The sequence below is a fragment of the Engystomops pustulosus genome, chromosome 8 (genome assembly GCF_040894005.1).
Source record: "Engystomops pustulosus chromosome 8, aEngPut4.maternal, whole genome shotgun sequence".
Lineage (NCBI taxonomy): Eukaryota > Metazoa > Chordata > Amphibia > Anura > Leptodactylidae > Engystomops > Engystomops pustulosus.
In genome coordinates, this window is record NC_092418.1 from 9,819,611 (window position 1) to 9,845,393 (window position 25,783).

Genomic DNA, 25,783 nt, shown 5'->3' on the forward strand with positions numbered 1-25,783 from the left:
GCGGCGCGGCTCTCCTCTCCGGGACGGAGGTGAACGGCTTCCACCTCTGAGGTGACTGTGATTTACCATTGTAGACATATATATGACTCTAAGGGGCTGCGGGATGTGTGACAGGAGGGCGAGGATTCCCGCGCGGTGCCGGTGGGCGGGGCTTAGCGTCCATGTTGTGTGACTGTGAATGTGCCACCTAAGATGGCGGCCAGTCTGCTGTGCTATACTGTATATATGTCCCCTATGCAGCCCAAGACCTGGCCTGTGCCTGGTTATCACATATTATTATCTGTGGTAGGAGGCAGCACACTGTATGGACTCTTCAGCACCAGTATTTATCAGTGCACATACTGTAGGGAGTATAAGTACATTTTCTTGGCCACGGTTTCCTACTCAGGCTGAGGGACGAGTATTGCCACGTGCATTGTCACTTCTGTAACTAAAAGCAGTCCATTAAAAAAACGTGTGCGTTTTTGACCAGTTTTGATTAAGATAATTGCTAAAACCAGTCAAAAAAACATGCATTTTTTTTTAACGGACAGCTTAAATACGGGCCAAAAACAGGTTCAAAATGCCAGGTGTGACTGTAGCCTAAGGGTGATGCCACACATGGCTTTTTGAACCCGTTTTTGGTCCGTTTTTAAGCAGTCTGTTAAAAAAATGCATCTGTTTTTTTACCATAATTTTGAAGATAATTGGTAAGACCTATCAAAACCGCATCCGTTTTTTAACGGACAGCTTAAAAACGGACCAAAAACGTGTTCAGAACGGACAGCTTAGGGTGTGGCATCACCCTAAGGCCAGCGCCACACGTGGCGCTTTGTCTGCGCTTGCAAACGCAGTCAAAGTCGTGCCCACCGGGGCGGGCCTCGGCCCGATCGCATCGGCGTTTCTATGGAAACGCCTGCGATCGGGAATGAGCCGCCGGTGTTTTGCGTTCCCGTTGCATTTGCATTCAGTTTAGAAACTCAATGTAAATCTACGTGGGTGGATCTCGGTCAGTCGCATATTGGTTTCCATAGAAACACATTTGACTGGTAGCACGGACCCGCTGCCAAAACATTGGGTGCTTATTACCCATCACGTTCATTTCTATGAAACCGCATGTGCACTGCCCGTTGCAAGGTAAACGCCATGTGGAGTAACATAATGTAAATGTACGAGGGCAGAGCTCAGCCCAATCGCATATATATGATATGCATGGGATCGGTAAGTAGCACCCGAGAGACATTCATCTTAAAAGGACATCTCCCACCAGGATGAAGGATTGTAAACCAAGCACTGACATACTGGTGTGCTCCCCTCTCTGGTAGGATCTGATCTTCTTTGAGCTTCTTATACCCTTGGCTTTAAGAAAAAGAGGCTTTCAAAATTATGCAAATAAGGCTGAGGGACTTCTAAAAGAAGAGCGGATCCTGCCAGAGGGGGGCACACACCAGTACATCAGTGTGCTTGGTTTACAATCCTTCATCCTGGTGGTAGATGTCCTTAAATTCTGGAAACTTTTGTCTATTTTTGGGGATTTTTTTAAGGTTATAGGCCTGTGTTATCTTCAGGCTGCTTTCAAACTGAAGGTATGGGCCTGTTGGTTGGTTGTTAACGCCACACGTGAAGGCTCCCCTACATTGTAAAGAGCCAGCATGGGCGCTGCCAGCTTGGAGTAGATTGTCGCTCCTCGCGACTCCATCGGGGAGCGGCGATCAGTCGCCATGACAGCCTGGGGTCTTCCGAAGACCCGAGGCTCTCGTTTTAACCCATTGATTATATTGTGCGATTCACACTTTGTAATGAATGAGGAGGAAAATCCACATATACTGTATATATTGTGGTATGGCAGTATATGGTAGAATCAATCAGACAACGTAGGGTTAAAGTACCCTAGGGGGTCTGAAAAATAGTAGTAAAAAAAAAAAAAATTTTAAAAGTTAAAAAATATATCAAAAATTCAAATCACCCCCCTTTCCGTAGAACTGATATTAATATTAATAAACAGTAAAAATCATAAACACATCAGGTATTGCCGCGTCCGAAAATGCCCGGTCGATCAAAATATAATAAGGTTTTTCCACTGTGTTTTACCCCGTAACAAAAAATAGTCCTAAAAAATAATAGCATTGAAAACGTAATCAAAAGTCTCAAAATAAGACCCCCACCCACAGCTCCGGGCACCTAAGTATGAAAAAGCTATTAGCGCCAGAAGACGGCAAAATAAAAAAATATGTTTTTGTACAGGAGGTTATAATTTTTGTAAATGTCCAAAAACATTATAAATGTGACATCCCCGTGACAGCGCCGACCCAAAGTATAAAGCAGACCTGTGATTTGTGGCGCACAGGGAAAGCCGTAAAATCCAAGCCCACAAGAAAACGCCGCAAATGCGTTTTCTTTTCTACAATTTCACTGCATTTGGAATGTTTTTCCCGGTTCCCAGTACACGGCATGGAATATAGGAAGTGCAATTTGTTACACAGAAAACAAGCCCTCGCACCGCTCTGTACATGTAAGAATAATAAAGTTATAGATTTTTGAAGGTGGGGCGTGAAAAATGGAAATGAATAAACAAAAAAGGGCCAAACCTTTAAAGGGTTAACAAACTCTGCATGTGTACCCAGCCCCAAACATATGGAGGGGGGGTTGTATTGAGCATGCACTGTGTGTAGCGGTGTCATTTTGTGTAGGTCCAAAAAAATCCATCACCAGACATCAGACCAGACGTAAAAACCAAACCCATGGAAAGCGATGCCCCCTCCCGATAAGCCAAGTCCCTGCCACGTAGAGAAGAACAAAGCACTTTGGGTTTTTTTGCACAGACTTTTGTGACTTGTCTCCCCGGTTGAGGCGTGTGACTATAGGAGATAATATTGGGCACGCAGTCGTGTGGCTGCACACAGTGACGTCTCTCGGAGGCGCGGTCTCACTGACTCAATAAGGAAGTGACTGTATTTTCATTTTCAGGAACCTCGTCTGTGACTGAAGAAGCAGAAGCTGCCGCTCTTCTCGTCTACAGAACTTGTGAGTATTCATATTACATTCCTTACATAATCACCGCACACTATCAGGACGGGATCAGTAGATCACTGGTTGATATGTCTGATCCGTCCTGGCAGTAGCATGCAGGGGCTAAGCTCTCCCCACATACCCACAGCTGCAGAAGCTGCCCACACATTTCTCATTTTATGTTTAGCCCCAGTCCTGGTTTAGTAGTATTTATCCCTATCGTTACAATGTGAGGAAGGGACTCCTTGCATCATCTGTCAATATGATTCAAGGAGTCCCATCCCTCGCAGCAGTCAAGAACCGACTACATCTGGTGTGTGGGAGCCTTAAAGCAGGACGAAGGACTGTATGCAAATGAGCCTGAGGGGCATTAACACCTATGGAGCCTGGAGCCCCTGAGGCTCATTTGCATACAGTCATTCATCCTGGTGGTAGATGCCCTTTAAGGCTTCCTGCACACAAACACTTTGGGGCAGATTTATCAAGCAGTCTGAAAGTCAGAATATTTCCAATTGCCCATGGCAACCAATCACAGCTCCCCTTTAAAATATTCATGAGCACTGGTGAAATGAAAGCTGAGCTGTGATTGGTTGCCATGGGCAACTGGAAATATTCTGACTTTCAGACTGCTTGATAAATCTGCCCCTTTATCTTGACTGTGTGTCTCCCGTTACTTCCACAGATAGCACACGGTCGTGTGAATGGTTAAAGGGGTCGTCCACTTCCTTCCAATGTTAAAGGGGTCGTCCACTTTTAGCAAATAATTGATATGGTTTGTGTAGGGAAAAGTTATACAGTTTTCCAATACACTTTCTGTATCAATTCTTCACTGTTTTCTACATCTCTGCTTGCTGTCCTGCTATAGAAGCTTCTGTGTTTATTTTCAGTGGATAGAAATCTGTCCCTGGTTATGTGATAGACACTTGGGTGCAGGAGCCATGAGTATAACTCGGCTCTGATTATTCTGTGTGATATCACGGCTGGTGCACCTGTGTGACATCACATGACCAGGGATACAATGTATTGTGCACCTGTGTGACATCACATGACCAGGGATATCATGTATTGTGCACCTGTGTGACATCACACGACCAGGGATATCATGTATTGTGCACCTGTGTGACATCACACGACCAGGGATATCATGTATTGTGCACCTGTGTGACATCACATGACCAGAGATATAACGTACTGTGAACCTGTGTGACATCACACGACCAGGGATATCATGTATTGTGCATCTGTGTGACATCACATGACCAGGGATATCATGTATTGTGCACCTGTGTGACATCACATGACCAGGGATATAATGTATTGTGCACCTGTGTGACATCACATGACCAGGGATATAATGTATTGTGCACCTGTGTGACATCACACGACCAGGGATATCATGTATTGTGCACCTGTGTGACATAACACGACCAGGGATATCATGTATTGTGCACCTGTGTGACATCACATGACCAGGGATATAATGTATTGTGCACCTGTGTGACATCACATGACCAGGGATACAATGTATTGTGCACCTGTGTGACATCACATGACCAGGGACAGATTTCTATCCACTGGAAGTAGCATAGAAGCTTTCTATAGAATAACAGCAAGCAGAGATCTAGAAAAACTGTGATGAATTGATACAGAAAGTGTATTGGAAAAGTGGAAAACTTTTCCTTACACAAACCACATCAATTATTTGCTGAAAGTGGACGACCCCTTTAAGGCAATGGTATCACATTGTAATTGGGTTTACAAGGCTTTCACAGACACGGGGTGTGCTCAGCCTCAGCCACGTGCAACCAAACAGATGGGGGTCCGACCCCGAAGGCTGGCACCTATCACCAGGAACCTATGAAGAAGCATCTGCCTCCACACAAAGTATAGTGGCCGCCCCAGGGAACTGCAGCTCCTCAGCAGCTAAAATCAGGAAATGAAATTCATGGGATAAGAGGAGGAAACGAAAGCCCGGAGCTACACCGGAGAGAGAGAAAGCAAAAGCAACAGGACGGGGGAAAAACATCCCGGGGATTTCTTATTCCGTCATCTGTGACAAGTTTCCCATCTCCTAGGGAAGAATATGTCTGATCCTGTGTACACTCCCCTGTATCCTGTGTATACTGGGCTTTTATTACACTACAATCTAACAGTTGTAACCAGTATATAAGTATATTACATGTGCTGGAGCCCATTCACACATGGGGCCACCTGACTGCACCCGTATTCTCTCTCTTTTAATAGCAGGAGCCTCCCGGAGGTGACAGCTACATGTATCAGACAGTTATGTCATACCTGTAAATATGTAGTAATAAAATACACACTTGGGCTATATTCACACACACGGCGGCGCACGGGAGAGGGGGATGGGGTGAGCACGGCGCCATATTACAGGAAAAGACAGGACATGTACTATCTTTTCCCGGACACGGTACGGTACCACGCCGCGTGGCCATTGCCGGCCTATGGGGGACGTATATATATACGTCTCCAAGCGCCCGTGTGAATGTAGCCTTAAAGGGAAATTTTCACTTGGGATTCACATTGAATTTCATTCATCTGCCATGTATACACATTTCTTTAATTGAATGTTTTGTTTTTTTTAAATGTCCCTGTGTGAAGATAATTTCCCATAAATGTCGCTATGTTGTCCCTTAGAAATGAGATGGCCGTCCTTGGATACAACCACCACCATTTTTCAGTTTTCTTAACCACAGGACGACATAAGTAAATAGTGGATCTTGACCCCCCTCTCGCAGCCTTTGCGTTGCGTTTCAGAACACAACACGCCCCATCACCTCTTGCGGTTAGACCTAAACGATTGCAGCCGGTAACAAGCACCACGTGTCGTGTATCGTTTACATGCAAAACAGGAGGTGCTTGTTCCTGATCACATGCGCTATTCAATCGACACGTGTGAACGTGACCTTAGGCTCCATGCCCCTGGCTGTGTGACAGGGAAATCCTCTGACTGTACATGACGTGTCTGGAGCGTTTGTGATGCTTCCGCTGCTTCCTTTTCATGTGTAACTTTTGGTTACTTTTGTAGAAAGTGATGGCGTCCTCCGAATCCATGAAGCGTGTGTGCAGACTCCTCTACGAGCGTCTGGTCATCCTGTTTCACAATCATAAATGTGAGAAATGTTACAGTACAGAAGGCATCACCCAGTACAGCGCAGTGCCCCTGTGCCACGGCGTGGATGCCATTCTCAGCCACATGAAGTATTGCCGAGCCGGGATGTCCTGTCAATGTAAGGTCACTTATGGATGTGTTATATAGTGAATATAACATGACACATAATGCAGGGGCATCCGTTATATCAACACTAATTGTGCTGGGACTCTACTATTATAATATGCTGGAGACATTGTTAGTAATAACGTCCTGGAATACCCCTCTTAGGACACAGAGCAGCATTAAGGTAAGCATGAAAGTGAGAAATCCTGCAAGCCCCTGCAGTGAGTTTTCAGATTGGACTCAATTGTGGGCAACTGGACTTGGGGCTCTTGCACACAAACCTGTGCACCCTGCGTATGTGTGCCATATGGTTACACGATCCTGTGAGCTGCACACAGAGCAGAGGACCGGAGTACCTGCGTTATACAGAAATTATACAAGAACGTTCCCTGAACAACAGCACCAGAACTGTAATAGTTAGTATAGTCTTGGTGCTTCTGTTCGGCTGGCAGAGGGAACGCCATGCATTATATTTCTATATAACGCAGGGACCCCTGACCACTGCTCTGTGTGCAGCCTGTGGGATCGTGCCACCATACGGTATGTATACACAGGCCGCACTCGTTTGTACTGATACCTTCCTAGTTCTGCGGCTCCCAGGACCTGCAAAGTGGGTGAAGAAAGCTGGAGTCCTACTCCCTGGCTTCATGTGCGTGAATTCAGGCACAAAGATAAGTGACGCTAAGGTTTACTTGCCCAACTATACTGAGTTACCCTGAAGGTGTCAGGAGCACCAGAGAGCAGGTCAGATGCGACTCACTAGAACAGTATAGGACAGTAAGTATATAGGTAGATAAGGACCTATCTACCTGACAGGTTCCCTGTGTTTTCTCTATAGTTCCTGCATGTCCTTCTGTAAGAGTAATTATGTCACACGGGAAGATCTGCAGAAATAAAGACTGTCCTGTTGTCATCAATCTAAGTAAGGATCGCAAGAGAAAGATCCAGGTGAGATGTAAATCCAGGCTCGCACCGTGGCTCATGCACAATTTAACACGGCCCCTTTACATTTACATACAGTTTTTTTGCGGTGCAGCCGTGAACACAACTTCATGTGTTCCCAAGTCAGTTGTAGATTCCAGAGAACCATCAGTGGGGGTGCGTTCACTCGTCTCACTAGAGTGGCCGTCAGTAACCAGCACCCAGCGTCTTGCATTTCAAGGGTGCTGGTTACCGAACACATGAGTTTCACTGAAAACGCATATGCAAACCGCGGCCTGCCCAACCCCCCCCCCCTACCCCCCGGGCACTAGCGCTGTGTTGGTAAACACAATTCTAGTGCAACGTACCCTGAGGGCGCGTTCACACGTTGCGTTTTGACCTGCGTTTTCATTGCGTTTGAAACGCATATACAACAGCTGAGGAGAGGTGATTTGCCTAATTACATCACTGTTAACGTTTCCGTTTACAAAACGCATCATAAACGCGATGTTAACACATGTGTTAACATTGCGTTAACAAACGTAAACGGTAATTAGGCAAATCAGCTGTTGTAATGCGTTTCAAACGCAATGAAAACGCAACCAAAACGCACCGTGTGAACGCGCCCTGAGAGGTGTGAGCATCCGATGTACACAATCTAAAATCCCTGTGAACAATGCAAAACACATGCTCCCCGTTCAGAATAAACGCATGTACGGTTGGCTGTAAATTGCGTTTCAAAACATCATTAAAAAGCAGCGTTAAGGGTGGTGGCACACGTGGCGTTTTGAACCCGTTTTTAGTCATGCGTTTTCAGTTCGTTAAAAACCGCATCCGTTTTTGTTATCTTAACTAAAACTAGTGTTTTAACAGACTGAAATTGCATGACTAAAAAACAAGTTCAAAACGCCACGTGTGCCACCACCCTAGGGCGACTGATGTTGCAGCCGTACAGTCTTAGAGCTCATTTACTCCCTGATGAGAATTCTGGGAAAAGGAATATGCAGAAAATGTATTTCTGGGTGGGAAAAGAGAAATGAGACATTGTTTTTCTACCTTATAGATGATGTCTCACTATAGATCATTGCCTGACTTTTCAGAAGCCTTGGGACATGACCTGTGACTAGTTTCCCTTTCCACATCCCTGAAACCTTTTCTGCATATTCATTCCTTTTACTGTCATCTGATGAAATCCTTGTGAGAGGGGATCGTGTTGTCTGCTTTCTGTAAACGAGTTTCCTGTCGTTATTCAGTTGCACTTACAATCAGAGGTGAAATCCTTCTTGTCTGTGGAAAGCCCCTGCCAAAACCTCTATCGCCAGCTGATACATCAGTTCCACAAACACAAATGTGAGCTGTGCATGAAGACGCCATTGCAGCAGTACAGCGACCTGCCCCTGTGCCGCAGTGTGGACACCGTGCTCAGCCACATGAAGTACTGCAGAGCCGGCATGTCCTGCCAGAGTAAGTGCTACACACGTAGGAACATGTGGACTCCAGGACCACCAGCCTTGGGGTTGTTGCAGGTCACTTTAGAGTCATATTTCCAGTATATGGTTATGTTAAATACTTTCACTTTGGTTTCCATTATGATGTAATGGTCTTTCGTATTCGTAGTTCCTGGATGTGCTGCCTCTCGTGCTATCATTTCCCATTGGAAGGTCTGCAGTAATAAGGATTGTCTTCTGGTCCAGAATCTGAGAGAAGATCGCAAGCAAAAGACTTTGGTAAAAAGTTCCTCCCCTCCCCAGTCTCCAAAGGAAGCTGCGCGGCCGGGCTGCAAATCTGGGCTGGGATAGGACCTGCCCTACATTTTGTGGCACGGCCGTCTGCTCGGTCACAGAGCTCCATGTCTGAGTATAATGGACCTCTATTGGGGCTTTGTTCTGGGCACAATATGTGCTCCAGATTACGGCCCCAGTTAGGGTTGTGATCATGTGGCCGTACCCATAGTGAGTTGTGGGGCAGCTGGTATAATTCGTGCAAGGGTTTTTAGTCCCTGGAGACGTAATGGTGCTTTATCTGGACGGATGCACTGCAAATATCTTTGTTGGGAAGAGGAGGTGAGAGAAGGGATAAGGAGGAGAATGGGGAGATTTGGTGATCTCTCTGCAACGCTGCGTAATCTGTGTGCACTATATAAATAAAGGAATTATTATTAATTATTATTATTAGGGAGGGTAGTCATAAGGAGAAGCAGTGGTTTTTGGTTCTCCAGAAAATTAAATACATTTTAATTAAAAGTCACACAAGTTAAATAAAACCCCTATGAGGTGGAGGCCAATCATCCCATAATAGATAATAAAAGCTTTACCTGGTGGAATGATTTACCTTGAAGAGCCCGGGTATGAATGAGGCTTGGAAGGATTTCCAATGAAGCCAACAGTGTCTTTTTCATAGTTTCCCAGGTCATCTCTTGATATATTCTTCATTTTTAGCACCCAGTCCCCATAGAGCATAGTACATACACTGCCAAAGAGTTATTGTATACAAAATAGGTTTTACAGCCTAGTCACACAGCACATGGCATTGGAAGGTACTATATATCTTTTTTTTCTGTAAAACCTATTTTTTATACATTAACTCTTTGGCAGTGTATGTACTATGCTCTATGGGTACTGGGGGAGTGCTTAAAATGGTTCTCCTGGTGACAGGTTCCCTTTAAAATCATAAATATAAAACACACTGTGAACCCCACGGGTATTCATAGCGTGGTTTCTATTTATGATTTTACATTTTTAGATATATGTATATTTATTATATATAATTTTTAATCGAGTAAAGTAATTACCGTATTTTCCGGACTATAAGGCACTTAAAAGCCTTGGATTTCCTTGGAAATCCAAAGTGCGCCTTATAGTCCGGTGCGCCCTATGTATGGCGCTGGGCAGCGGACCATACCGGAGACAGCAGATCTCCAGCGGGAACTGCAGACCACGCGGCACGAACAACTTCTGCCGCGTGGTCTGCAGTTCCCGCTGGAGATCTGCTGTCTCCGGTAGCGGGGACCTATGTAAGTATGGTCCGCTGCCCTCCTCCACCTCCCCCTCACCTTCCCCACTCACCTTCCCCGCGTCTCCGCGTCGCTCCGCCCCCGGACCTCCGCCACGCCCCCGGACCCCGCGACTTATAGTCCGATGCGCCTTATATATGGAATTATTACATATATAAGGCGCATCGGACTAATGCGCCTTATATTCCGGTGCGCCTAATGGCCCGGAAAATACGGTATTATCCACGGTCGAGCACTGGATAGTATTTTATGTGAGCCAAGCATTGCTCGTTTTCTGTATTGGATATATGAAAACACCCTCCGGATTCTGGCGATTGGGTCACCAAGGGGCTGCCCCGTGGATGGGATGAATAAGCGAGATTAGTTGGTTGTAGCTACTACACAACCACAGAAGCTGAGCCTCCACCTACAACTATACAACAAATGACATAAAAATACTACACCATATCAGAGCTTTTCTCCTTGTATGTGTATACAGGCGGTCCCCTACTTAAGAACAGCCGACTTACAGACGACCCCAAGTTACAGACGCTCCTCTGGATGTTGGTTATTACCGTACTTTAGCCTTCGGCTACAATAAACCGCTATACATCAGTTATCACAGGTGTCTGCAATTAAGCTTTATTGTAATTCCTGGTTCTTATGGCAATCCTACATTTTAAAATTCCAGTTGGGATTACTTTTACTAAAATCCAATTCTGCCTGGGGTTACTTTTATAAAATATACAGTTCCGACTTGCATACAAATTCAACTTAAGAACAAACCTACAGAACCTATCCTGTACCTAACCCGGGGGCTGCCTGTATATCTTTCTCTAAAGGGGCACAGCAACAGGCGGGGTGCTGCTGCTTCTTGTGGAGGTCCCTATCGGAGATCCTTGTATCTCCTATTGTGTTTGATAATCTTCTGACATTCTTCACAGGAGCGGATACACCAGAAGAACATGTTGCCATCCGTCATGCGTGTAAATCGTCAGACCGCCAAGAAATTCCGCCAGATGCTGTTTGTGTTGTTCCACACCTGGAGCTGCATGAATCGCCAAAAGTCCAACGAAAATTCTCATCAATGTGACCTGACCCAGTGCCAGACAGTGCAGAAACGTATCAAACACACCGTGTCGTGTACAAGGGGACGTCACTGCCAGTGTAAGAAACATGGTCACATATGTTTACTGTAATGTATGCATAACAGCAGACAGTGGTATGAACTAGCTACATATGTACAAAGCTTCTGCAGGTGCACAGGGGAACATCCTCGCACTGCTGTGCTCTGTGCTTTCTGCATTACACCACAGTGAGGTGTGTCTGCATGTATACAGACATATCCCATCCTTTATGTAAAACATTTCTAAAGCAAAGGCCCGGACTGCAAAATAGAAGCTGAGTAGAAGTCACTGCGGTGTTCCACCCTCGTATCTCTGCGATTCCTTTACGAGGGTGTGACCATCGGGACTCCCTTTATCAGATCATGGATAGAGAAAAAGTTGTGATCCCAGCGAAAACCTTCTAGTGCTGTCCACAAATTTTATGTGTAACCCCTTAATTTGTGACCTTTAACTTGTATCTTCCAGATCCGGATTGTGCCATTACAAGACTCATCTTTATACATTACATGGCCTGCATACGACATGACTGTGAGATATGTTGGCCTGTGAGGAGCGTCATAAGGCAGCTCTGTGAGTGGTACATTTATGTAAGGCTGGGTTCACATCACGTTTATGGTATATACGCTCAGCCTATACATCGGGATTGCTTCCAAAGTATCTGCTCAGTGTACCCATTGACATATACTGGCAGACATAGTTGTTACCTTTGTCTTCTCGGCACTGTATGTAAGGTATCTGCTGTAAAAGACAGGATGGAAAGACGTCGCAAACTTACGGAGCTCATCAAGAGGGAGGACGCCCTCACTGTCCATATATCTGTCTATACATTTCTGCCTATATTGATTTCTCTAGTTCTGTATTTCTGTGCCATGTGAATCTGTATGTATTTCATCCGTATGTGCACATGTCACTGTATCCGTACAATAACTTGCACTGGTTCTTGTCTCCCAGGATACTGCCCGTATATACGGCAGCATACGGTGCACAAACCATATTTTAATCGTCCCATAGACTTTACGGAACGGAAATACTGTAGCAAATAGGACATGTTCAATATTATGTCTTGCTCCCAGTATGGAGGACAATACGGCCATGTAAGTGGATGGCTGTATTTCTTATTGAAATGAATGTGGCGGCATGCTACCCGTGTGATAACGGTGCGAGTAGCATACATCCGCTTTCATAGGTGTGTGGGAAAGAGGCCTAACAGATAGCGGTCACTCACTTATTTCTTCAGTTCACTCCCCCTAGTGGTCAGGTTACGCTGCAAAGTGTTGATTTAGCAAATCTGTGCACATAATAAATACTAAGCTCCAGATTTACCTATCCAGTATAACTTGTAGACAGAGTAAACAAAGAGTGATCACAGTACAGGCAGTCCCCGGGTTACATACAAGATAGGTTCTGCAGGTTTGTGCTTAAGTTGAATTTGTATGTAAGTCGGGACTGTATATTTTATAATTGTAACTCTAGACAAATATTTTTTGGTCTCTGTGACAATTGGATTTTAAAAATGTTGTATAGTCATAAGAACCAGGAGTAATAATAAAGCTTCATTGCTGACAATTTGAAAACTGTTACAGCTTTAGGGTTAAAGTACAGTAAATGACCAACATTTACTGTAACTAGGGGTCGTCTGTAAGTCGGGTGTTTTTAAGTAGGGGACCGCCTGTAACTGATGTTGGATGATATATTGGGCCAATCTTTAGACTCCTCTCATATCATCTCATAAATCGCGCCAATTTGTGGTCTTGGTTTGTACAAAAAAATTATTGCTGGTTCAATCTGCATCACTTTTTGCACCAGAATTCAGCTTCATAAGTGTTTCTAAATACGGGCAGATGTTGCCAAAAGAGAACAGAAAAGAAGACAGAAAAAAATTAGGATTGGTTTGTTGTGATGCATAAACGTGTTTGATATTGCAGGTGGCACAGAGGAGCGCTCCACCAGCTGCCCCTCTTACAGGATCTGGGAGGGGATACCCCTGACCCCCGCTACTACCTCTGATGAGTAAGTGACAGACAGCAGCTTTATGTATGGCATCATGTCCACTACACAGAATCTCTGTACTGATATTTGTCTTTCTTCATCAGGGTAACAGAGCCGTGGTTTACTGCCCAGATCTACAGATGGATCCTAACTCAGGATAAACCAATGATCGGACCACCTCTGTTCCAGAGAAGAAGTCTGGCTAAGAGGTCAGTGGAGAATGTAGGGTCACCCACTGCTTAAAGGAAGTCATCTCATCACATCTGATTGGTTGGATTATATCTTGTGCAGGGCCTGAAGGGAGGAGCAGGACTTTAGGGTCTAAGAATACAAAGAAAATAAGCCCTGCTCCTCCCTCGGGGCCCCACACCAGGTAATATTCACTGAAGTAGCTCTGACTTTGAATTTAGCTTTGATCCTTTAAATTGAATAGTTTTTTGGCCGCCACTTTCTCAGGTTTCCTGATGTTGACCACTTAATCATTGCAATGTATCTTATTTTTTTTCCGCTTTGTAATACATGCGATGAGTTGCCTGTTTAGTCTCGTTTTTTGCGACTTTTTGTTGTGGTGACTTTTAAATCCCAAATAGTAGCTCCCAAAAGTAAGTCTGGGTCTAGTGTGCTCTGTTTTGTACATGGTCCCCGGGTTACGTACAAGATATGTTCCATAAGTTTGTTCTTAAAGGACACCTGTCATCAGGTCTCTGCCACTAGTCCTGTCACTACTACCTGATGGAGCAGCTCACAAGGATCCCACCCCAGCCTTTATCTAGTTATTTCATACATTAATCATTGTAAAATCATCTATTCTTTATCATGTAAATGAGGCTGGTCACATGGTCAGAGAGGCAGTGATGTCACCCCTGTTACCCCTCCCCTCTCCTCCCCCTGCTCATGTCTGTGTGTAATGTATAGTAAAGCATTGCTAGTGTGTGTGCTGCATCTGCTGACATGCTGCATCCTCCTAATATACAGGTGAGAGACACAGACATCAGCTACACATGAATCTGACATGTTCTGCTATAACATGGCTGCAGCCTGGAGCTGCTGTATCTCTCCTAAACACACACACATGCACACACAGGCTGCAGGGGGCGTGGCCACCAGCACCAGGAAGCACATCATTATACAGCCTCACATCATTATACAGGCTGTCAGTCAAGCACTGGGGGTGTGGCTGTGCCTCCCACTCATGAATAAGGTGGACAGCTTGAATATGCTAATGACTCATTGGACATTTCACAGGTCATTTGCATACAGCTTTAGGACCTCATTGCTTAGGATTACAGGCATGTAGAGGGACAATGAAGGGATAGAGGCAATGCTCTCTAATGGCAGTTTATGAAAATAGATTTAGTTTAGGGGGGTTATTTTGCATGACGGGTTCTCTTTAAGTTGAATTTGTATGTACGTTGAAACTGTATATTTTATAATTGTAGATCCAGACAAAAAAATTTTTTGCCCTCTGTGACAATTGGAGTTTCAAAATTTTATGCTGTAATTGGACCAAGGATTATCAGTAAAGCTTCATTATAGACACCTTACAGCCTGGGACTATAGTAACATCCAGAGAGGTCACAGGGGGCAGAGGGGCCTATCTGTAACTAGGGGTCGTCTGTAAGTCGGGTGTCCTTAAGTGGGAAGCGCCTGTAATAGGCAAAAGAATGGGACCATTTCAGGGCCCACAAGTTGAACAAACATCCGGGCTACAGAGATAAATACGGCAACTGCATTAAATCCATGAGGCAGATAACTGTGGTACGCTGCTAAATTCTTCGCCTAAAAAGTCTCAAACTGCGAAAAGTCTCACAAAAAGAAAGCAATAGGAGTGATACCTGACCCCCATGTGTGTACGTGGTATTAGGACAGATAGAGGTGAAGCCCCCTCTCCACTAAGTCTCCTATACCATAAACAGGTCTGATTAAAGATACTTATTAATATTTTGTGTGCCGCCCCCTCCCCCCCCCCCGTTACATTTTTGATTCATGTGTGTTCACATAGATCTGCGCTCTCACCCGATGTAAAGTCTGATTTTGTTATTACTGTAATAGATATCTGATTGTTGCATTACTTTGTTCTAGGGTCTCCACTTCTAGGAGGTGGAAGAAGAAATCCAGACTCGTCTGCAGCTATGTGAGGAAGCATCCATACAAACGGAGACAATACTCGTCCCCACGTCTGCAGCTCCGGACCAGAGGGAAAGACCCCGGCGCCGTCCCTTCCCCTCTGTAAGAGGGAGTCAGCCAGGATGTTGTATTGGCAGGGAATCAGGTCATGTAATTGTTAGGACGCGGTCACACGGTGCGTTTTCATTGCATTTTGTAACGCATTACAACAGCTGAGGAGGGGGGATCTGCCTAATTACATTGCTATTAACATTTGCGTTTACAAAACGCAGAATAAATGAGATGTTAACACATGTTAACAAACCGTACAGGTGTTAATGCTGCGTTTCCTTTATTTTTTGTAAACACAAATGTTAACAGTAATGTAATTCGGCAAATCACCTCCCCTCAGCTGTTGTAATGCGTTTCAAAACCCACCGTGTGACCGTGTCCTCAGGATATTCTGTTTCATGATTACTGAAGGATAAAGATTTCCAGAGTCTTCAGAAAAAGTCAAGGAATTAAGTTGTTTAATTTGCAAGTTAATCAGTAAGTTTATGTGAGCAAATGAGGAGACCATGACACCCAGTATAGAGATGTAGCTGGCACCATACAATGTATCACACGCCTCAGATCAATGTAGCTCTGCGGAAATGGTTCTGTTGGGTTTGGAGTTTATATAACAATTGTACTAAAATGAAGGGACTGATGAGGGAGCTCTCTTTAGCGACTCCCTGTGCCATGCACCTTTCAAACTGACCGTGGATGGTTACCAGGATCATACATCCTTTGCTTAAAGGTCTTAAAGGAGTTTCCAAGTTATCCCCAATCCTGTGAATGGGGAGCAGCATGCTGATCAGGGGAGGTCTGACTGCTCGCATGCGCCATGTTACTCTTTTCAGTGGTATGGGAGTGAGGGAATTGTGGAGCACAGCGCTCGGGTAGCTCCAGCACTCTCTTTCACGGTCTGGAAATAGTATTAGGGTGATGCCACGCATGGCGTTTTTAGTTAGTGCGTTTTCAGATCGTAAAAAGCGCATGCGGTTATTACGATCTGAAAACTAAAAGCGGCCTAAAAACGCCGTGGCATCACCCTTGGGGCGCAGTCACTTGGTGCATTTTGGTTGTGTTTTCATAGCTGAGGATTTGCCTAATTACATTGCTGTTAACATTTGCATTTACAAACGCAATGCTGACATGCGTGTTAATGTGTTAACAAAAAGTAAATGTAAACGCATTGTTAACACATGCATTAACATCGTGTTTACATTGTGTTTTGTAAGCGCAAATGTTATCAGATATGTTTATCAGATAAATCAGCTCTCCTCATCTGTTTTAATGCGTTTCAAAATTCAACCAAAAGGCCACGCGTGCCACCACCCTAAGGATGGTGGCACATGTGGAATTTTGAACCCGTTTTTGGCCCGTTTTTAAGTAGTCCATTAAAAACCGCATCCATTTTTGACCGGTTTTAATTAAGATAATTGGGAAAACTGGACAAAAACGGACGCGGTTTTTAATGGACTGCTTAAAAGCGGGCCAAAACCCGAGTTCAAAACGTCACATGTGTCACCGGCCTTAGGGCGCCTTCCCATGTGCCGTTTTTGTCACGTTTTTAAACGCATCCAAAACGTCTATCAAATGGAGAAGCAAGATGCAATGCTCGACCTGCTGCTCCACTCATTAGTGAGAACAGGACCCCTGTACCCTGGATCACTGGGGGTCTGGTAGTCAGACCCTCACGGATTAGCTTGTCATCCCCAATCCACAGGATATGAAACAACTTGCAAACTTAATACAAATCCTTTAAGAAAACTATTTACAGCTTTGTGCTCAAATACATTCAAATACATACCCTGAAACACTGTTAGACACCTTTGTTGCTTCCCTGACGGTTCCTATAGAGATCTCTACTGCAGCCACAGCTAAAACATGCAGTAGTAGCTTTATCAAGGCCCTGGACTACACCTTTAAGGAGTCATTTCCACTCCCTCAAGAATTGGGATTAAAGGGTCACATGTAATCTAGGAGTCCACAAGCTCGGATAGTCCTGGGAATCCCAGAGCCCCATTTCTGCAAAACCAGCGCCAGCATCTATACCCAGTATATAGAGGATTGTGTGGATACACCATGTACAGCTCTGATGGATATAAACTCCTTTAGGCTCAGTCCACTGTTACGTTGCCTTTTGGAGCCCTCTGATTCTCTATTTCTCCAGAGGATAGAACAGTTGTGTTTACATTGTTTTTTGTTACTGTTATTTGTTCACTGTGAACAAATTAAACCTGTTCTTTACAGTTGTTGTGGCTAAGTATCCGGTGTGGATTTTGCATAAGAGTACCTAATATAAGAGATGATCGATAAAATCCCACCCACAATCCCCCATGATGTCCTGCACGTTCTTTACCTTTCACTGTCGGTTCTAAATACCTATTGGGGGGGGTTATTCTTTTGCCATCATGTCCTGGACTGAGAGCAAGAGCTAAAGTTATTGGAGCAATGATGATTGAGCAGAATGGGGGTCATTTACTAAGGGCTCGATTCACGTTTTTCCGATGTGTTACCCGAATATTTCCGATTTGCGACGATTTCCCCTGAATTGCCCCGGGATTTTGGCACACGCGATCGGATTGTGGCGCATCAGCGCTGGCATGCACGCGACGGAAATTGGGGGGCGTGGCCGAACGAAAACCTGACGGATTCAGAAACACCACCGCATTTAAAAAAAAAAAAAATGTGTTGCGAAACTTGCACTTACCTTCACTAGGAATAGGCCGGTGAACTTCAGTGCATTCCGGGGAACTTCAGTGCATTCCGGGGAACTTCAGCGCAGGAACTACCTTAGTGAATCCCGGCTGGACCCGAATCCACCACAGAGAACGCGCCGCTGGATCGCGAATGGACCAGGTAAGTAAATCTGCCCCAATGAGTTTCATTATGTCCAATCATTTGCTCCCCTCGGGTAGAGGAGAGGTATTGGGGCGTTATTATTAGGCAGGCTCCTTGCTATAGTTTTCAGATCATCTTAGGAGCTCTGCAGCCTGTTAGATTTACCAGAGTGGCTTTAGATACTTGATACATTTGGCTTCTGATGTTTTATGGTTTTTAAGTAGCATTTTTGGATGCATGAGGGTTTTTATTACTTCACCTTGTGACTTTTTGTAAAGTCGCACTTTTAAATGAATCTATTATAGTGTGCTCATATGTCTAGGGGGCGTTTTATGACCTGTGTGACTATTTGAGGGCAAAAAGATACCAAAAATGTGATGCAAATTTTTGACCCCTGCTCTGAATTATGCAAGAAAGAGTTATTTACAAACTTTAAAACATAACTTGATGTACAAATATTGAACATGTGTTAAAATGATAAAAGTACAGTCCATAGGAAGCTTCCCTCCAAATCCTAGCGGTGGTTTATGTTATTGTATTCGTAGCATACGATGCACATGCTCTGTCCTGACAGTAGAGGACGTGAACATCCACAACATTACATGTTGTGGATCCTTTCCCTTCTAGATTTTGTTCAGCAAAGTAGCTCAGGATCATGCAGGGGTTTCTTAACTGCACAATCTATACTGCAGTTTACCACAGTCCTAAGCCATCACTGGGCTGTAATGGGTCTTTTGAGAAAAGAAGCCTGATGACATCATTCTTCACTAGAGATGATGTCACAGCTTATCTCCTCCCCCTCCCTGCACAATGACCTCTATATAGATAGCACTGACCCATCATTACATCACTACTGACAATAGATGATGTCACAGCTTATCTCCTCCCCCTCCCTGTACAATGACCTCTATATAGATAACACTGACCCATCATTACATCACTACTGACAATAGATGATGTCACTGCTAATCTCCTCCCCCTCCCTGTACAATGACCTCTATATAGATAACACTGACCCATCATTACATCACTACTGACAATAGATGATGTCACAGCCTATCTCCTCCTCCCTGTACAATGACCTCTATATACATAACACTGACCCATCATTACATCACTACTGACAATAGATGATGTCACAGCTTATCTCCTCCCCCCTCCTGTACAATGACCTCTATATAAATAACACTGACCCATCATTACATCACTACTGACAATAGATGATGTCACAGCTTATCTCCTCCCCCTCCCTGTACAATGACCACTATATAGATAGCACTGACCCATCATTACATCACTACTGACAATAGATGATGTCACAGCTTATCTCCTCTTCCTCCATGTACAATGACCTCTATATACATAACACTGACCCATCATTACATCACTTCTGACAATAGATGATGTCACAGCTTATCTCCTCCCCCTCCCTGTACAATGTCCTCTGTATAGATAACACTGACCCATCATCACATCACTACTGACAATAGATGATGTCACAGCTTATCTCCTCCTCCTCCCTGTACAATGACCTCTATATAGATAGCACTGACCCATCATTACATCACTACTGACAATAGATGATGTCACAGCTTATCTCCTCTTCCTCCATGTACAATGTCCTCTATATAGATAACACTGACCCATCATTACATCACTACTGACAATAGATGATGTCACAGCTTATCTCCTCCATGTACAATGACCTCTATATAGATAACACTGACCCATCATTACATCACTACTGACAATAGATGATGTCACAGCTTTTCCTCTCCCACTCCCTGTACAATGTCCTCTATATAGATAACACTGACCCATCATTACATCACTACTGACAATAGATGATGTCACACCTTATCACCTCCTCTCCCTGTACAATAACCTCTATATAAATAACACTGACCCATCATTACATCACTACTGACAATAGATGATGTCACAGCTTATCTCCTCCCCCCTCCTGTACAATGACCTCTATATACATAACACTGACCCATCATTACATCACTTCTGACAATAGATGATGTCACAGCTTATCTCCTCCCCCTCCCTGTACAATGACCTCTATATAGATAACACTGACCCATCATGACATCACTACTGACAATAGATGATGTCACAGCTTATCTCCTCCCCCTCCCTGTACAATGACCTTTATATAGATAACACTGACCCATCATTACATCACTACTGACAATAGATGATGCCACAGCTTATCTCCTCCCCCTCCCTGTACAATGTCCTCTATATAGATAACACTGACCCATCATTACATCACTACTGACAATAGATGATGTCACAGCTTATCCTCTCCCACTCCCTGTACAATGTCCTCTATATAGATAACACTGACCCATCATTACATCACTACTGACAATAGATGATGTCACAGCTTATCTCCTCCCCCTCCCTGTACAATGACCTCTATATAGATAACACTGACCCATCATTACATCACTACTGACAATAGATGATGTCACAGCTTATCCTCTCCCACTCCCTGTACAATGTCCTCTATATAGATAACACTGACCCATCATTACATCACTACTGACAATAGATGATGTCACAGCTTATCCCCTCCTCCTCCCTGTACAATGTCCTCTATATAGATAACACTGACCCATCATTACATCACTACTGACAATAGATGATGTCACAGCTTACCTCCTCCCCCTCCCTGTACAATGTCCTCTATATAGATAACACTGACCCATCATTACATCACTACTGACAATAGATGATGTCACAGCTTATCTCCTCCCCCTCCCTGTACAATGACCTCTATATAGATAACACTGACCCATCATTACATCACTACAGACAATAGATGATGTCACAGCTTATCTCCTCCCCCTCCGTGTACAATGACCTATATATAGATAACACTGACCCATTATTACATCACTACTGACAATAGATGATGTCACAGCTTATCTCCTCCCCTCCCTGTACAATGACCTCAATATAGATAACACTGACCCATCATTACATCACTACTGACAATAGATAATGTCACAGCTTATCCCCTCCCCCTCCTGTACAATGACCTCTATACAGATAACACTGACCCATCATTACATCACTACTGACAATAGATGATGTCACAGCTTATCTCCTCCATGTACAATGACCTCTATACAGATAACACTGACCCATCATTACATCACTACTGACAATAGATGATGTCACAGCTTATCTCCTCCATGTACAATGACCTATATATAGATAACACTGACCCATTATTACATCACTACTGACAATAGATGATGTCACAGCTTATCTCCTCCCCTCCCTGTACAATGACCTCTATATAGATAACACTGACCCATCATTACATCACTACTGACAATAGATAATGTCACAGCTTATCCCCTCCCCCTCCTGTACAATGACCTATATATAGATAACACTGACCCATTATTACATCACTACTGACAATAGATGATGTCACAGCTTATCTCCTCCCCTCCCTGTACAATGACCTCTATATAGATAACACTGACCCATCATTACATCACTACAGACAATAGATGATGTCACAGCTTATCTCCTCCCCCTCCCTGTACAATGACCTCTATATAGATAACACTGACCCATCATTACATCACTACTGACAATAGATGATGTCACAGCTTATCTCCTCCCCCTCCCTGTACAATGACCTCTATATAGATAACATTGACCCATCATTACATCACTACTGACAATAGATGATGTCACAGCTTATCCCCTCCTCCCTGTACAATGACCTCTATATAAATAACACTGACCCATCATTACATCACTACTGACAATAGATGATGTCACAGCTTATCTCCTCCCCCTCCCTGTACAATGACCTCTATATAGATAACACTGACCCATCATTACATCACTACTGACAATAGATGATGTCACAGCTTATCTCCTCCTCCTCCATGTACAATGTTCTCTATATAGATAACACTGACCCATCATTACATCACTACTGACAATAGATGATGTCACAGCTTATCTCCTCCTCCTCCCTGTACAATGTTCTCTATATAGATAACACTGACCCATCATTACATCACTACTGACAATAGATGATGTCACAGCTTATCTCCTCCTCCCTGTACAATGACCTCTATATAAATAACACTGACCCATCATTACATCACTACTGACAATAGATGATGTCACAGCTTATCTCCTCCTCCCTGTACAATGACCTCTATATAAATAACACTGACCCATCATTACTGACAATAGATGATGTCACAGCTTATCTCCTCCTCCTCCCTGTACAATGTTCTCTATATAGATAACACTGACCCATCATTACATCACTACTGACAATAGATGATGTCACAGCTTATCTCCTCCCCCTCCCTGTACAATGACCTCTATATAGATAACACTGACCCATCATTACATCACTACAGACAATAGATGATGTCACAGCTTATCGCCTCCCCCTCCGTGTACAATGACCTATATATAGATAACACTGACCCATTATTACATCACTACTGACAATAGATGATGTCACAGCTTATCTCCTTCCCCTCCCTGTACAATGACCTCTATATAGATAACACTGACCCATCATTACATCACTACAGACAATAGATGATGTCACAGCTTATCTCCTCCCCCTCCCTGTACAATGACCTCTATATAGATAACACTGACCCATCATTACATCACTACTGACAATAGATGATGTCACAGCTTATCTCCTCCCCCTCCCTGTACAATGACCTCTATATAGATAACATTGACCCATCATTACATCACTACTGACAATAGATGATGTCACAGCTTATCCCCTCCTCCCTGTACAATGACCTCTATATAAATAACACTGACCCATCATTACATCACTACTGACAATAGATGATGTCACAGCTTATCTCCTCCCCCTCCCTGTACAATGACCTCTATATAGATAACACTGACCCATCATTACATCACTACTGACAATAGATGATGTCACAGCTTATCTCCTCCTCCTCCATGTACAATGTTCTCTATATAGATAACACTGACCCATCATTACATCACTACTGACAATAGATGATGTCACAGCTTATCTCCTCCTCCTCCCTGTACAATGTTCTCTATATAGATAACACTGACCCATCATTACATCACTACTGACAATAGATGATGTCACAGCTTATCTCCTCCTCCCTGTACAATGACCTCTATATAAATAACACTGACCCATCATTACATCATTACTGACAATAGATGATGTCACAGCTTATCTCCTCCTCCTCCCTGTACAATGTTCTCTATATAGATAACACTGACCCATCATTACATCACTACTGACAATAGATGATGTCACAGCTTATCTCCTCCTCCCTGTACAATGACCTCTATATAAATAACACTGACCCATCATTACATCACTACTGACAATAGATGATGTCACAGCTTATCCCCTCCCCCTCCCTGTACAATGTCCTCTATATAAATAACACTGACCCATCATTACATCACTACTGACAATAGATGATGTCACAGCTTATCTCCTCCCCCTCCCTGTACAATGTCCTCTGTATAGATAACACTGACCCATCATTACATCACTACTGACCATAGATGATGTCACAGCTTATCTCCTCCCCCTCCCTGTACAATGTCCTCTGTATAGATAACACTGACCCATCATTACATCACTACTGACAATAGATGATGTCACAGCTTATCTCCTCCCCCTCACTGTACAATGACCTCTATATAGATAACACTGACCCATCATTACATCACTACTGACAATAGATGATGTCACAGCTTATCTCCTCCTCCTCCATGTACAATGTCCTCTATATAGATAACACTGACCCATCATTACATCACTACTGACAATAGATGATGTCACAGCTTATCTCCTCCCCCTCCGTGTACAATGACCTCTATATAGATAACACTGACCCATCATTACATCACTACTGACAATAGATGATGTCACAGCTTATCTCCTCCCCCTCCGTGTACAATGACCTCTATATAGATAACACTGACCCATCATTACATCACTACTGACAATAGATGATGTCACAGCTTATCCCCTCCCCCTCCCTGTACAATGTCCTCTGTAAAGATAACACTGACCCATCATTACATCACTACTGACAATAGATGATGTCACAGCTTATCTCCTCCCCCTCCCTGTACAATGACCTCTATATAAATAACACTGACCCATCATTACATCACTACTGACAATAGATGATGTCACAGCTTATCTCCTCCTCCTCCCTGTACAATGTTCTCTATATAGATAACACTGACCCATCATTACATCACTACTGACAATAGATGATGTCACAGCTTATCTCCTCCTCCCTGTACAATGACCTCTATATAAATAACACTGACCCATCATTACATCACTACTGACAATAGATGATGTCACAGCTTATCCCCTCCCCCTCCCTGTACAATGTCCTCTATATAAATAACACTGACCCATCATTACATCACTACTGACAATAGATGATGTCACAGCTTATCTCCTCCCCCTCCCTGTACAATGTCCTCTGTATAGATAACACTGACCCATCATTACATCACTACTGACCATGGACAGAAGATCAAAACAGAAAGTAGGCAGAAGTGATTAGTGACACTAAGTGGTTTTATTGAGTCACAGAGAACGTGTCAGGTCATAATGGAAGTGAATGCAGTTGCATTGTTAGATATTAATAGTATAACTGAGATACAGCAGTCACAGGAGAGGCTTCTAGTGACTGTAGTGTTGTGGTCACCCACATGAGCAGAACATGTAGTGAATTCCTTTCAGTTTCTGCTGCCAAATGTAAAACTTTGTGTAGGATTTGATCCGAATAATGTTTGGGATGGTTGATTTTCCTTCTGATTTAAGTGTATGTGATGCTTCAGGCCTGCCTTTTCCTCCTGGATCTCTCTTTGCCTCCTCATCTCGGCTTTAATCTGTTCAGCCGCCTGTTTTATGAACTGGGACTGAATATTTGAGGGCTTCTTCCTCTGGATCCCTCGATCGGCCTCTCGCAGACACGTGTCCAGAAATTTTAGAACTTTAGAGTCCGTGTCGACACTTCGAGCAGAATTCGTGGTGCTGTAATTATCAAGAATGAAGATGTGATGACAGCCCAGTTCTTGTATTGTCCTCAGGGGTTCTTCATTATCTGGGAGTTTCGGTTTTGTGAGAACCACAATAGGGAAAATTCCTACCAAGAAAATAAAAATTGAAAGTGAGTGCAGCTCTGGAGTATAATACGGGATGTAACTCAGGATCAGTACAGGATAAGTAATGTCATGTATGTACACAGTGACTGCACCAGCAGCAGAATAGTGAGTGCAGCTCTGGAGTATAATACGGGATGTAACTCAGGATCAGTACAGGATAAGTAATGTCATGTATGTACACAGTGACTGCACCAGCAGCAGAATAGTGAGTGCAGCTCTGGGGTATAATACAGGATGTAACTCAGGATCAGTACAGGATAAGTCATGTCATGTATGTACACAGTGACTGCACCAGCAGCAGAATAGTGAGTGCAGCTCTGGGGT

The 25,783-nt window shown here is 43.8% G+C and overlaps 2 protein-coding genes across 4 annotated transcripts in view; one reads left to right on the top strand and one right to left on the bottom strand.

The window, feature by feature from the left end:
- Positions 1-217: 217 nt before the first annotated feature.
- LOC140074610 (uncharacterized) lies at positions 218-17,608 on the top strand. Its single transcript, XM_072119629.1, has 11 exons — positions 218-285; positions 2,947-3,003; positions 6,038-6,239; positions 7,065-7,174; positions 8,401-8,611; positions 8,765-8,874; positions 11,084-11,306; positions 11,732-11,836; positions 13,192-13,276; positions 13,360-13,464; positions 15,338-17,608. Exons 3-11 carry the CDS (start codon positions 6,044-6,046, stop codon positions 15,486-15,488), a joined length of 1,296 nt encoding a protein of 431 aa, XP_071975730.1. The 5' UTR covers positions 218-285; positions 2,947-3,003; positions 6,038-6,043; the 3' UTR covers positions 15,489-17,608.
- Positions 17,609-24,857: 7,249 nt separating this feature from the next.
- LOC140074614 (uncharacterized) overlaps positions 24,858-25,783 on the bottom strand; it is a 43,799-nt gene continuing 42,873 nt past the window's right edge. Inside the window, exon 6 of one of the 3 annotated variants that reach the window (XM_072119638.1) lies at positions 24,858-25,440. In XM_072119638.1, the coding sequence (XP_071975739.1) occupies positions 25,031-25,440 (410 nt within the window). In that variant the 3' untranslated portion in view covers positions 24,858-25,030. The remainder of the gene's footprint in view (positions 25,441-25,783) is intronic. The other 2 variants (XM_072119637.1, XM_072119639.1) reach the window with 2 other exon arrangements.